The sequence below is a fragment of the Gossypium hirsutum genome, chromosome D13 (genome assembly GCF_007990345.1).
Source record: "Gossypium hirsutum isolate 1008001.06 chromosome D13, Gossypium_hirsutum_v2.1, whole genome shotgun sequence".
NCBI classification, from domain to species: domain Eukaryota; kingdom Viridiplantae; phylum Streptophyta; class Magnoliopsida; order Malvales; family Malvaceae; genus Gossypium; species Gossypium hirsutum.
The window spans coordinates 40,927,764-40,943,657 of NC_053449.1; the positions used below are offsets into that span (position 1 = coordinate 40,927,764).

General features: G+C 34.7%; 1 protein-coding gene across 1 annotated transcript; it reads left to right on the forward strand.

Moving 5' to 3' along the window:
• The first annotated feature begins 9,448 nt into the window (after window positions 1-9,448).
• On the forward strand, window positions 9,449-15,605 carry LOC107919846 (far upstream element-binding protein 2). The gene is made up of 7 exons (XM_016849237.2): window positions 9,449-9,849; window positions 10,246-10,601; window positions 11,034-11,219; window positions 11,362-11,463; window positions 11,556-11,627; window positions 11,713-11,829; window positions 14,099-15,605. The coding sequence occupies exons 1-7, from the start codon at window positions 9,636-9,638 to the stop codon at window positions 15,332-15,334; spliced, it is 2,283 nt and encodes a 760-aa protein (XP_016704726.2). The 5' UTR covers window positions 9,449-9,635; the 3' UTR covers window positions 15,335-15,605.
• Window positions 15,606-15,894: the final 289 nt, after the last annotated feature.

Below are 15,894 nucleotides of genomic sequence, written 5' to 3' on the forward strand. Positions count from 1 at the left end.
GTATAGGGGTGTTACAAACTAAACACCTATCATGAACATGTTTTCATTTGTGAGTCATCTTGTGACAATCTTACTGAAAGTCATGCATGACTAGTTGTTCTCAAAAGGAGATCCATCCGGTAAACCTACATGATAAAATTTACCTTAGGGTACGACCAGGGTAGAAACCGGCTCGAAACTTTATCATGGTATCACTTAGGGACCATCAATGGATGTCGTAAGTCTTGTTCAATGACCTTCTCCCACTCAATATTTTTTTAAATGCAAGATTTTTTATCCCATAATTCAAGAATGATCATACAATAGTCGTAGTGGCGTTCTTACGTAATCTATATGACACGCTTCCAATATATTCATGGCATGATATGAAAATTTTATAATATTCACATTCATTCATAAGAATCAATCAGTCATAAAAACAATCAATTTTAATTCTTCGCAATTTTTCTTTTAAAGGAAAATCCAAAGAAGTGAATGTGAACCGTGCACCAGGTAGGGTCCTAGGAAAGGGAGGTAAGTCTTATTTAACCGCTTAAAAACCAAGTCTTTTCTTGATAGAGTCAATCCTACATATATGCACCTTCTCATTACCACAAATCTCACAATAATCAAATAACTTAAAGAAGTGAATGGAACAATACAACACATGTATTTTTACATTACCACACTTCTTCTTTTTTAATCAATCAACTGTGGATCATCTCATACATATATATCACAATTATAATATAACATAATATAAATATTATAAAAAATTATAAAACATATATATAAAGAGATGGGTAATTAAAATAAAAATTGTCAGGTAAGATCTTCGTGGTTCTATTTCTAGAAAATAAATGAAAAACAAAATTACATAGTTTTTCACCACAAGGCATTCCTCGAGTCTTCAACCGTTATCGCTCCATATTCTCCTCATCATGGACTCCTTTTGGAAAAATTATATTTAAGTCATATGTTTGTTTTCAACTCACAAGAATTCTATGAATTAAAAAAAAAGTCCTACGTGGAGATGATAGTCTACAGTTTATTTCCTAACAACCACAACTATGAAAAAAATAAAAAATATATAACAAATATATAATATTGCATCAATTCCCATATATAACTCAAAACATGCATAAGATTTAAAGAACGCCACTTTCTGTGTAATCAAATCATTCAAAAAGAAGAGAAATCAATTTTGATTATTAGTTTATACTTATAGATAAAACACAACTTGACTCTGATATCAATTGTTGGAAAATTGAGTTTGAAAAATGTAACGAAAAATAACTTTAAGAGAAAACCAGAGTTTTAAATTTTTTTTCCACATAATCAAAATCGCATCTTTATGACTTGTCTAGGATGAACGCTTCGACCTATTAGTCTTCTCTGTTATCCTCAAGCTCATGTGTTTTGAGTTTGGACTCACTTCGAATCAGAAAAATTTTCACAAAACTATCGGTGGGTAATTTCATAATTTCTCTAAACTTTTGGGTCAAGTTGTAAACAACAAGAACATCTCTAGAAATTTTCTAAAATAATTTTATCAGAGAATTTTCTCTCTACAACTTTTCTTGAATTCAAGTGTATGAGAATAATGACCCAAGCTCTCTTTATATATGGAGAGTTTAGAGAGAGTTCAACTAGGATTAGAATCAATCAAATTAATATTAAATTAATAAAATATTATCTAGAAAAATATTTAATTTCATTTAATATCTCATATTAATATCTAGATAAATATTAAATTCATTAAAAAAATATTATCTTTGGAAAATTTAATTCGAAATCAAGTTACCCAGTAGAGTCCTACTAGGAGTCTAATTTGTCCACCACTCTACCACCGAAAAACCACCGCCACTGACCATCTGTCAGCCATTGGATACCATCGTTGTAGTTATCGTGCTCAGCACTGCCAGTGCCTGCACAACTCCCCTTAGCACCCCAAACCATCGCCGCTTTGCCTGAATGGGCCTGACCGATTCGTCTACAACTGGTTCAGTCTGGGCCAGTGATGGCTCGACCAGTCCAATCTAGCCACTGGTTGGATCGTCAACCTAGTTTCATACACAAGGTCTAGTTCAACCAATTTTTGCATTTCGGTCTTGGGTATTGGTTATCGGGTTCAATTTTCGATCTTGAGTCCAATTGGGCTAATTGTATGACTTGAAAATTAATTTCCAAAAATATCATATTTATTTTATTTTAATTTTACTTGATCAAAATTAATTTTTCCAAAAATCACTGAGATTTTCCAAATTAAATTTCCAAGAAAATTCTTTAATCAAATTCTCTAATTGAACAATTCACACAACCACCTAATTTAATTCCACATCGAATAAATCAACTTACTTAAATTATTTTTGAATTCCTAGAATTTTCTTCTGATTCAAACGTAGATTAATTGAGCTTTTGTTGAGTTAGCGGAGGGACCAATCAGACATATACAATTAGGCTCAAGTAATTACAATTATGTCCAGAAGTATCATTTCGATAATTCGCAATTTACTTAATCATGGAGTCAGCCTACAAGAAGCAACACAATTGAAAACTCCTTATTGTATACTCTTTACGAAAACAATTCATCCAACTGCTTTATCCAATGACCTCGTCATGTGTGTGTTACTCTCATATGACATCCTTGATCCCTTTGAGTTAAATCCATGCACTCAATACAATCTTATTTTATCTTATTGTCATCATTGTGTCTTCCTAATGATTAATATGATCATTGTCAACTAATGACTATGATAAATTGCTCGTTCGAAAATACGAAACCAATGGCCACATTCCATATTTATCAATCCATACAATGCCAATGAAAGGATATTGTTAACTCTTTAATCGAGCTATGAATTTCATTGCTGCTAGTAAAGCCATGATGTAACACCCTATACTAGGCCCGATCGTCGAGCCCAAATATTAGGATGTCACACCACTGTAACGTATCACACACATTATAAGATGTCACATTAATAGACAATTATCTTCTTTATTAGCATTCTTACAAATTTTTTAAGTCAATCATATATTAATCATCATTAAAACATGCCAAACATACTTCAAACAAACTTATAATATCAATTAAACATGCACTAGAGACACTTACCAAAATTCCAACACAAGTTATGAAGGTATCGATACTGAAACAAAGGTATCGATATTTCTCTTATATGGTATCGATATCGATTGGAAAATCGATACCAAAACAGTAATTTGTTTCTCATCTAAAAATCAAACCCCAAAATTTACTAGTACCTTTATTAAAGTATCGATTATTTTACCCCGAGTATTGATACCCATGGTAAGGTATCGATACCAAATTATAATACTGACTTCTTGCACATTGAAAAATTATGGAGGTGTCGTTTTTAAAACCTGAATATCGATACCTCTACTCCAGACCACAACAATTCAACAATTTAAGACATATAATCCGTTCAAAATAATATTACTCAACATGCAACTTTTACCTTATCAAGTAATCACCAAAACGACCACAATAATGGTTCAATCATCGAAAACATGTCCGAGTAAGCGAACAATATAACAAGAATAATATCCATAAATCCTAAGAACAAATAAGCTATGAAAGTAATCAAAACATTATGGCAAAGTACATGCAACAATTCTACCACATTATTCAACATCCATTGACCATACATACAGTTCATGGCACTTCAACATAGCAAATATTCAAACCAAAACAATATCGATGAAAAAACTATAACATCTATTGAAAGTGCTAGAAAACTAAACCCATAAAATATCATGAGGACCACAATAATAATCGATCAAAGTCTAACCACATTATCTTATCCCCACAGTTCAAAGAATAATATTAATACCACCGACGCAAATACTAAAACCTAACTTGGATCACTTTCTTGGTATCCCTGCACCAGTCACACCGCGAACGCTAAATATCTGCAATGGTTTTAAAAGGAGTGGATGAGCTTAAACAAGCTTAGTGAATGTCGGAGTAACCACAACGTATACACAACATCAAAATTTAAACAAGAGCATGCTATAACACATTATATTCTAGCCAAATCACAATAACATATTCACGCTTCATTAAATCATAAAACTAGCATATACTCTGACGTACAACTACACTCAACTTATATACACATAGTTCATTTTACAATAATTCATCAAGACTAAAAAATGTATACATGCTTTAATAACTCACAAGTTTAGCTTATATATTCGCATGCATTCACAAGTTAAAATGAAAACAACCCAAACCACGATTACGTACGCAATTTACTATGAGAACATACTAATCATGAGACTTAAATCGACTCATTTAGCATATTATTTACATGTTTATGCATCCATCTCACATCGTATTATCTCAGCATATAAGATCACATTTAAATGATAATTTGGCATTTGAGGCTATGAAACATTAAAGTGGGCTCTATCACCACAAATTGGATACACGAATCTCCAGCACACCAATTGACTCATAGATTCGAACATATCCAAAAAAGTGAAGCATAAAGATAACACTCTCCAACACACCAAACATGTCTCGTTGAATGGAGCTTACATTCCCTTATCTCTCCAAATTGTCCCAAGGCCTTAATGCCCAAAAACACAATACATATAGGTGAGTACTCATAATCCTATGGCATGCCAACTCTATCCAACGGTTTCAGGATATCACAAGGCCAAAATATCCACAATTACACATTTTTAATTACTGATTTAATGCACAACACAACTTGTACACAATGCATGCTTATCGAATTCACATTTAATTGCACTTTAAGTGCCACAATAATTCTCATTGAGCCATCACATATTCGACCACATATGTATACATTAAAACTAGTACATCATATATCACATACAAGTATGCTCACATACTACCAGTCATAATAATATCACATTCCACAATTCAACACATATATACTTACTGAAATTTCGCTCACTTTTGCTACATATTTGCATTATTAGCATATCATTATCACTGTCATTTGGCATGTTAATCATGCCCACAGCACAACACAATTCACAATAGTCATCACAAATGTCTCATATCACAATATCGTATCATAATAATCAATCCACAATTATTCACATAATCACATAATTTGTCAAAATAAGGCAAAAGAAATAGAAAGCTTACACTCAGAACTTCGGATAGGGGTTTAGGTTATTCCTAAGCTCCCAATTAACACTATGAATCGTGTCTACAAGTAGAGATTCCAAACACTCACCATTCATGTTTTCGCCTAGACACTGAAAGCTCAAACTAGCTTTTCCTTGCCTTTCTACTTACTCATAAAATGTCTTGAATGACTCTGAAGCTTCAACAAGTAAATCACACAACAAGCACAATCAACATTCAGCCAAAAACTCTCCTAAATCAAACAAAAACACAAGCCTAAGCTAGATTCTCTTATAACCGAACTTTCGACATAGCAAACTTGCATTTCAATTATCTCAAACTATACTTAATATTTTTGCCTAAAACTGATTCTCTTCATCTATTTATTCACCTAAAACTGATTTCCAACCTTTAAACTACTTATAACTACACAATTCATGGTATCAAAATTTTTGACATGTTTATGGCAATTTTCACGAAAATTCATTAAAACGTTGAAAATCTTCAATGAAAATTTAAAGCAAGTTTAGAAACCTTCTAATCATGTCAAAAATAATTGAAAAATACTTTTGAAACAACGTTTTAACCCAAAATCTCGAAATCCACCATTAATGACCCAATTTTCGGCTTTTATTTAAAACATGTGATTTAACTGCTAAAAACTCAATTTAAAGGATCAAATAACACCAAAAAATAATAAGGAATTGAATCGTTAACTTAGTTGATGAAAAACCAAACGTTTGATTGAAATCCAAAAAACCCAAAAATTCAACAATGGAGAAATATACAGTGTTCTTAGATGTTTTTCTTGAATACTATGGAGATTTATGGCTTGGGGAATGATGAAAATCTAATGAATTAATTTGGGAATCAAAAATTAATGAGAGGAGCTTTGGAATGCAATGGATGACAAAACAAAAATATAGAGAAGAGACTAACGTGGGTTTAATAAACATAGGAAGGAAAATATGGTATTTGTAAAACTTCGGTAAAATTGCTTTTTAACTACCCCTAAATTGAACCCTTTTACAAAGCAGTCCTTATTTTAACATTGAATATCTTTTCAGCATTATTTTCAAATTTTGATTTAATTTTCAAAAAGCCACAGACGAAAATAATTTCAGGTTACCACAATTCAAAAATTTTTAACCCATTCCAAGCCAAAATTCTTAATTTACCCTCAAAACTTCTATAACTAATTTAGGGGTGTGGCACATGTCATACACAAGTGATGTACCCAACATACTGACTATCGGCTCAATCATCTTTAGAGCATAAGCCTCTACTTATATCAAAGCACATGAATTACATACGCATGATCAGTGACTAACCCAAGATTTAGGTAAGTCACACCATGAACGTCACAAGTATCATTCTTCTAATGATTACATCTATGTCTCTAATGAACGTCACAAACGTATTCAAAATTAATTCAACTTGGGTCCAGTTCAATGTATCATTCTTCTAATGAGTACATCTATGTCTCTACCCGTGGATTTAGTTGCTCCGATAGCTAAGACTGGCCATCTCCCCAATTGAAATTGTAGAAGACATAATAATCCTTTTAATTATTTGAATCAAATGCTCACTTTGATTCTTTTACAGGATTATAGACTCGTTTAGATTATCTACTAAAGTAAGTTGTCTTTCTCGCAATGTAAACATTCTTACAATGCCACTTATCATCAGTTCGAACTTAGACAATCAATGAACTAATATTTGCTTGTCACAATTTCGCTATGTATGCAGAACATGAAAAACAAACACAAAAGATATAATAGTAAAATGTGAAATTAACTTTATTCATTTATCCATCGCTCAAATACATAGAAAATAGTTTAATGTTTACTATAAGATAAGCACATTTCCTAACAAAGTGGGTCTATAAGAAAGAGAAATGTGGAAGGAAAGGTTGAAACCTATAAGGTCATACTTGTGGCAAAAGGCTACACAAAGAAAAGGTATTGATTACGAGGAAACCTTCTCTCCAGTAGCGATGGTCAAGTCGATTCGCTTTTTTTATCCATTGCTATAGCTCTCGATTATGAGATCTGGAAAATGGATGTCAAGACAGTGTTTCTAAATGGCTATCTTGAAGAAATCATCTACATGGTGCAACCTACCTAATATATAACCTAAGGAAATGAGCATAAAGTTTGAAAATGTAACACCCCTCACCTAAGTTAAATTGATAACCCAAGCAATAGGTGTTATATTTAGTCACTAAGTTACTAAATTAACCAAGTCACTAAGCTAACATAATATTAAAAAAATTATCAAGTATTTCCACTAGGACACACATACAAATACAATATTTAAACTTAAGTACATGCCATTCTAAAGTCCAAAATTTTTATACCAAAACTTGTCCTTGGAGATTGTTGAGTGATGTGATCCAAATTGAAGTTACAATCCTTTATTCATTTTTAACTTTTATCTTTTATCTGCGTATTTTAAAAATAAGCGTGTTAAGCTACGTGAATAACTTAGTAAGCACTCAATTGAATTCAATCTTACCATTTTTATATATTTACAATTTAATTATTTTTTAATAAAAACATTTATTCATACAGTTTCTTTCACTAACATACTTAAACTTTTAATTTATTTCCAAAACATAAAATTATTTAAATTAAATTTATAACTTATAGTTTTTACTTTAGCACATATAGTCACTAATCAACTTTCACATTCACATATCAAAATCTTTTTTATGATATCACAAACATAACATAAACACTTAATTCACATGTACAGTACTATACCGATACCAAATCATTTGATTTCCTATCAATTACTTATTGTATAAATACCAAATCGGCCTTCCTGTATGTCGTACAGTCACGTTGCTTAGACTGTCTATTAAATTACATAATGTTATTACAAATATAAGACATTTATGCTATAAATATTGATTTCATGGTTTAGGGTTCTACTTGTACCTTCTGGCTAGTGGGAAACTAATAGGTTTAAAGGGTAGAAGTCTATGAGCAAAAGTCGATACTACTTCCACAATTGTAAAATCACAAGGCATCCATTCACTTCCTCGCTCCCCACTTTACACCTCTTGCACAACGCTCTATATAGGCAAAATGACAAGGTCCCAACTATGTGTACCAACAATTTAAAAGTTAGATAAAAATGGGAAGTACAAGGTATGAACTAAGTTGCTAGAATTTTCTATCATCAACACACCTCCGGTTAGGTGAAAAATGTATGCTCGAGCATGGTAATCGATCTAAATGGGTATTGAATTCTTGAGGAGATTCCTAAATCACCTCTTCAACTAATCTAACTTCACTTGGTGCCATTTGAAATCCACCGGAAGGTTTGTATCAGTTTTGAACTTTGCATAAAGGTCATCTTGTAAATTAAATTCAAAGCTTCTCATCACAAGATGCTCGTCTTCTAGAAGCCTTATCAGCAATGCTACATCTTCCAGTTTTATTATCGCCTAGTTGTATAAGAGATGAAGCATATGAGTCTTCGATCTCCATCGTTTAATCAGAATGGATAAGAATGACAAAATGTAAGTAACTCTCCCAATTTGACTTGTGTGATAGAAATCAATGCCTCTTAATTGGAGCAAGATTCTCTCGTTAAGTGGACCTATACTCATATTATTGCGAAGCTAAGTAATACGAGAATACTCTAATGTAACTACACCTTGGGCTACATGTCCTTCGAATCTTAAAAAGTTGGCAACCATTATGTAGGATATATGGTAAATAACAAACATCATAATTTGTTTTTGTTTATTGCGAAAAATTAACAAATTTATTTGCCTATTTATAGCTTCTTAAATTAGGGATTCACAAAAATATTAGTGAAAATTGACAGGTGTTGATTTTTATTTATTTTCTATTATTATTTATTTAAATTACTTTATTCGTTTTTTAAAATTAGTACTCACGTTGACACCACTAAGTGTCAGATTTAGGATACAACATTCATCCCTAGCAATTAAAAAAATAAATTTAAATTTTTAACGATTACTTTTCAAATTTATTCTTTGAATTTGACACCCAAATATTGAAATTATAACAATAATTAACCCTGATTCTAATGTCACGTAGAAATTTTAGAGGCAATGTTGCAAACTTAGAACTTGACATCTTTAGGTGTCGAGGTATTACTAAAGAAAACTTCTTCTTTTTTAAAAATAGTTTGTTTTTTAAAATTTAAAAAACAGATAAATAAAAACAAAAATCATTTAATTTTAAATATAAAAATCCAATTTTGGGAAATAAAGAAAAACAAAAATATTTTCTCACACCTAAAGATTTTTTTTTTCAAGAAAATAGAAAGTAGGCTGAAGAGTGGGCCAAAGAAAGAAAGGAAATTGCGAAATGTGAAATGTGATATTTTGCAGCTATAAATTGGCCTTAAACCCTAATGTAGTACATTACATACAAACACGATATTTTATCTCTTACATACTAGCATCCTCATCCAACACTTCCATTGCTTCGCTATTTCTGCTCTCTTCTCCAAACCCTAGATTACTTCTCCTTTTCCGTACATTTTGATGGCTGAGGAAGAGGCCGTAGCCCCTGCACCCAGCCCCGTCCCTTCCGATCTTAAGCGAAAACTCGAGGATGTCGAGCCCCACGACCCCCATGCGGACAACATGCCTCGCGACTCTGCTTTAGACCCTGATGCCCAAGATAACGATGCTGCACCATCTGATTTGTCCGAGGCCAAACGCCCTAGGCTCGACGACGATAAAACCGATGGCTTGGGTAATGAACATGTTCCCTTTTTCTGGGTTTATGTACTATTTAAGGAAATGATTTGAGGGGTTAAATGATAGTAGCTCTAGGGTTAATTGTGAGTTTTATGTGCTAGGTGAATACGAAGTGAGAAGATCAAGGCTCCGTTTGGTTGTTACTTTACTAATTTTTCTTTTTCTGTCATTTATTTTTACATGTTTAAAAATTGCTAAAATCAAGAGCCAATTTTGATGGAGCCTATGAGTGAACACCTTGTTTTTTTTTTCTTTCCAATTTTGTGCAGAAAGCAAAAAGCAATAGCAACAGTGATATCAAAACAAAACATGGTTTATGGCTGGTTCATATTTTTATTGCTTTGCATATCTAACTATTCTAATTCCATGGTCTTTATGCTTAAAATAACAGCCAGTGAGAATGGATTTGAAGCTGAGAAATCGCATGAACCTGACAAGGAGGAGGAGGAGGGTTTGCAGCAAAATGAGCTTAACAAGCAAGCAGAGAATGGTGATTCTCCTGCAAAGGAGGCTGAAGAAACTGTAAAACCTGAGCAATATGAAGGAACTGCAGAGGAAACAGATGGGCAGTCTGCAGATAATCCTGAAACTGCTGATGCTGAGTTAGGTAAAGTTGAGAGTTTTGAGGCAGATAACGGTCAAGAACCTGCTAAAGAGGATAATAAGCAACCTTCTGATGACTTGCCTCAGCAGGAGGTTGATGATGGTACAACTATTACTCGCAAAATGGAGGTTCCTAATGCGAAGGTATGCTAGCCAAATTTTTAAGCTGTCTCATTGTGAATTGTTTGAACTGGGTGTAAACTGAAGTTGATTTTTTCGTAGTTACTTCAACAAACATTTCAACAATCCCTTTTTGCACTATAATCTGTTTGATCCCATGTCAAACAGACAATCCTTTTTTAAATTTTTTTTCCCAATAATGGTAGGTCTTCTTCTCTCTTAAGGTGGATGTCATCTATTAAATTACATTTTTTTAATAATAACAATCTCCTCATTATGCGGCTAAACTACCTTTAATGTTTTATCTGCATTTATTGTTCTATCTTTGGTGACGTCTACCTTTTTTAGTGTACACACATTCCAAAAATATCTTGTAATCCAAGCAATGCCTTACTCCCTCTTCATAATTGTGGAACATCTTGTTCTGTGATTTTTATTTCTTGCATGCTTGTATAGGTTGGCGTTCTCATTGGCAAGGCAGGAGATACTATAAGGTACCTGCAATACAACTCTGGGGCAAAAATTCAAATCATGAGGGATGCAGATGCTGATCGGGATGCTCCTACAAGACCTGTAGAAATTATCGGGACTTTGAGTAGCATAATCAAGGCTGAGAAGCTTATAAATGCTGTCATAGCAGAGGTTGTATGCTGTTTCTGAAATTTGTTAATCAATATCTAGCTCCATGCTTTCATTATTTACCCTGTCCCTCCCCTTCCCCCTCTACTGTCAAAATTAATATCCTTCATTTGTTGCATTAACTTAATGTTTGTATTTGGTTCAGGCTGATGCTGGGGGTTCTCCTTCCCTAGTAGCTAGGGGCCTTGCTACCACACAGGCTGCTGGTGCTGCCGATCAAATTGAGATACAAGTTCCAAATGAGAAGGTTAATCATTTTTTGTGTTCAGGCATCATAATTCTTGCTCAAAGATGCATTAGTCTTATTCCTACTGGTGTATGTTACCTTACCTGTTTCAGGTTGGTTTAATCATTGGTAGAGGTGGGGAAACTATAAAAGGACTGCAGACGAGGTCAGGGGCTCGAATTCAGGTAGTTGATGTTTATTTGTCTTTTTCAGGGTTGGAGTTCTTGCAAAACTGGTCCTGTAAGTACTGACAATTTACTATCTTTTTAGTTGATACCTCAACATCTCCCAGAAGGGGATGGATCAAAAGAAAGGACAGTGAGGGTAACTGGGGATAAGAAGCAAATTGAGATTGCCAGAGAAATGATAAAAGATGTTATGAATCAGGTTTGCTTTTTTACCTTGCATCATTTTCTGCATAAGTAATTTTCTAATGGTATTTTAATTGCATCCTGTGAGTTTATCTATTTTTAATATTTTGTTACTAGAGCTAAAGTATCTAGATTGACTCTGTTTAATTGCTATCAATGAACTAAGTTTATGTTATCTTTGATCTCTGAATCCTCTCATTTGTTGAGTTCTGTTTTGGTGCATCCAATTATAATTACATCTTTTTGCTGATGGCATAAAAGCATTCAGGATACGTCTGAGGCTAGCTAGGAACATGTCACTGTCAAAATACTATTGCTTGTGTAGTTCCAGGATTTTTTTTTTTTTGGCATGCTTGCCTGGTAGGTTTGGCAGGCAGGGTTACTGGAGTGGGAATTGACCTAAGTTTAGGTGATCTTTGATCTCCCAATCTGATCATTTGTTGAGTTTTATTTTGGAGCATCCAATTTTAATTATATTTCTGTGCTGATGGCTTAGAAGCATCTAAGAGGCTGTTTAAGAACATGTCACGAGCAAAATATTGCTGTTGTGTAGGCTGGGATTTTTCTTGCATGCTTTCCTTGTAGATTTAGTAGACGTGAATTAGTGGAATTGCTTAGATTGTTATCTAGAGGCTTGGTTGTGCTTGTAACTTAAAAATATACAGTTGATACAGTTGATAGGATCATTGACATTCTGATTAAATGATATTGTTTTAAGAACATATGCATATATAGTTGGATGTGTGTGATCCTTTTCCTTCTCTTCACAAATAAAATATGCCCTTTATGAGATAGGATTTTAGCTGAGGACTACATATACTGCTAGTGAAGCTTTTAAACTCCAGAAGTAGGGCTAGAATGTTGTCATGTATATATTTAATTATTATAGGCATTAATTAACTTTCTTAAATATATCCTAGTAAGACACATGGCAACCCTCTAACTTTGCTTGTGGAGTTTATGAACTTCTATACTGGTGTATAGACAATTCTCTTTTAGCAAACATCAAGCAGCACGTCTCATATAGTATATAATTGAGTGGGTACAAATCTATCTCCAATGGATTTGCCAAAGCAAACAATCAGTTGTAGTTAACTTCATTTTCTTCTATGACACATTGTAATCCGACTGAGGATTTTCTTTCTGGGAGTGAGTTTTTTTCCTTGAACAAGAGTGTGAATGATCCATGCCAACATCACTTGAATGCTATTAGGAGGATAATATATTCAATCCAAGATGCCGGTTGCCATGCTTTATTTATGTTGAAGGTGCCGATTTCGAATTCGTTGGCTTTAAAATCTGCAGATTTTGGGTACCTTTTCCCTGGGGTCAGCATTGCTTTCTTGGTGTAGCAATAGACAACCACTATTTCCTTTCATCCACTGAAGAGAGGTATCTGGCATTAAACTCACATTGCAAGATGTTAATAGTTGGTAAGATTGCTTTGAGACTTGAAAATTAAAAATAATAATGTAGTGAGACTGCATGAGCGGCCTTCATGTTCTATGCATGAGATGTGTTGGAAGAAGTACACCTGGTGAAGTGATCATGTCTGCAATGTATATTGGATCAGTACCATCTTGAATGTTGTTTGTGCTATGCTGAAAATATGATACTTGTCCTCTAATGTGTATAGTGATGATGTACTGTAGTTGTAAGTCATAAGGTCAGAAGAAGAATTGACATGATGTTACGTTTATGTCATGCTACATCGCTTGGATGACATGATCTTATGTGAAAGTCTTGGCATATCCTTGTTGTAGTTCAAGATGCTTGAAAGATATGAGGTTCAGTTTAATCTTGGTTAGCTCATGAAATCCCATATTCCTGTCTATAATTATTAACTAGCATTTAATCTCTTCACTTTAGATTCTGTTTATTGGTAGCTCTGATTTTCTTTTGGTGCCATGTTTTGGAGGGCAATACAGGTTGGTGAGATTTGTCTGCCTAGAAATTTAGTATGTCAAATAAGTGATGATATTTTTTTCTTTTATCTCCTTGATTCGTAAAAAGTTTGAATAAGGATATGGTTCAACAGAATTACCTCTCATCTTGCTTATTTCTCATTTTAGTTCAAATTATCATTGGTTTCATCATAAATGCTGTTTTTGGCATATGCTTTTATTTTTAACCAAGAGGTTTCCTAGCATTCTAGCAACCTGTTTTCTTTGGTTTAACATGGTTAAGCACGATTTTGAGGCTTACTTTCTACTTTCGATTTTCCCCCTCGAAATTGGTGAATGAAATTCCTTCTCATCTAACTTATTATTTTGTTTAATGGATAGACTGTCAGGCCATCACCTCTTTCTGGTGGTTTCAATCAGCAAGGCTATCGACCTCGGGGAAACAGTGGTCCACCTCAGTGGGGTCCCCGGGGGCATCCTCCTCAGACATCATATGATTATCAGCAACGAGGACCATATCCATCTCACAACTCTCATTATCAACCTCCGTATGGTGGGTACCCTTCTCACCAAATGGCTCCAAGGAGCAACTTTGGTTCTAGTTGGGAGCAGAGGCCTCATAGCATGCAGGGACCTCCTCAGAGTGGAGGTTATGATTACTACAGCAGGCAAGGGGGGGTCTCTAACCAACATTTGACTTCAATTCCTGGTCATGGACCGGGTCCCTCACCTGCTCCAGCTATGGGGCTGCCTCCATCTCAGTCGAGTTATAATTATGGACAGCCTCGTGGTCCAGCAGATTATGCGCATCCACCACCCTATTCGCAAGCTGCTCCCCAGCATGGCTACGGACATGGATATGAAGAGAAGTATGAAAATCATACCCCAGTTCAGCATCCTTATGGAGGGCATGGATCTGCTCAGCCAGGATATGCACAGCCAGGTCCTCAACCTGGGTATGCCCCTCAGCAGCAATATGGCAAGCCACCATCTTATGGCATGCAGTCACAAGGACCCCAAACATATGGACCTCCAGCCAATCAACCTGGAGAAGTACCATATCAAGGTCCAACTGCTCAGTCATATGGTTCAAATGTGCCTCCACAGCAGCAGTATGCATATGCATCAAGTGGGCCAACGCAACAAAGCTATCCTCCATATGGCTCTGCACCACCTAGTGATGGGTACAGTCAGCCTTCAGCTGTGGGTGGCCAGGCTTATCCGCAGCAAGGTAGCCAGCCTGTTCCTGGTTACAGTCAACCAACTGCATATGCACAAGCAAGTAGCGCTGCTGGGTATGGTCAATACCCACCATCGCAACAAGGCTACTCTGAACAGACACAGGCTCCTAACAATGCAGGTTATGGGTATCAAGGGGCGCAGGATTCTGGTTATGGTGGTGCGCCTGCAGCAACATATGGTGCGCCCCCAGCCAGTGGCCAAGCAACTTATGCTCAAACAACAGCAGCTCAGCCTACCTATGATCAGCCTGTTCCTCAATCTGGTAGTTATGCTGCAGCGCCAGGTAGTGCACCTGCTGGGTATGGAAAAACAGTATCCCCCCAACCTGGATATCCGCAGTATGATTCCACCCAGATGTATGCTGCACCGCGTTGACATGGCTGTCTTCCTGTATGTCTTGTGTTGGTTAATGTAGTCAGGACCGTACCCGACATTCTGTAGGTAGTGTTTCTTTATTTTGTTTTTGAGGCCTTCTAGCTATTGTTTACTTTTGGCGCTACTGCAACTAGTTTCTCTTTTCTTTTCTAGTTTTGTTCGACAAAGATTGCCAACCAAATGCTACCTAACTTTGTTACTAACGATGTTGGTTCCTTCATGTTTGTTTTATTAAAATTTAATATATGTTATTCTACTATTGAAACGTTTACAGTCGTTTGAATTATTTATATATTTACGTTTCGGTTATTTCATGCTTGCACCACAACGGACGTCAATTTACCCCATAATTGCAAATATCAAAATATCAAATCACCCCATGAGGGTTGACCTGTTGGACGTATATCTAATGTTTTAAGAAAGATACTAAAAATTTTATAATTTAAACCAAAATACATATACCTATTTTAGTTTAATTTTACGGTTAAATTATTAAAATAATTATTTTTATTTACCTCAAATTACATTTTAATTATTTATGTTTAAAATATTATATTTTA

Bases quoted from the DNA above. Each gene is read 5' to 3' on its own strand.
- LOC107919846 (XM_016849237.2), top strand. From the start codon at position 9,636: ATGGCTGAGGAAGAGGCCGTAGCCCCTGCACCCAGCCCCGTCCCTTCC. The intron at 9,850-10,245 runs GTAATGAACATG...TTAAAATAACAG, and splicing joins CGATAAAACCGATGGCTTGG to CCAGTGAGAATGGATTTGAA. The intron at 11,830-14,098 runs GTTTGCTTTTTT...TTTAATGGATAG, and splicing joins TAAAAGATGTTATGAATCAG to ACTGTCAGGCCATCACCTCT.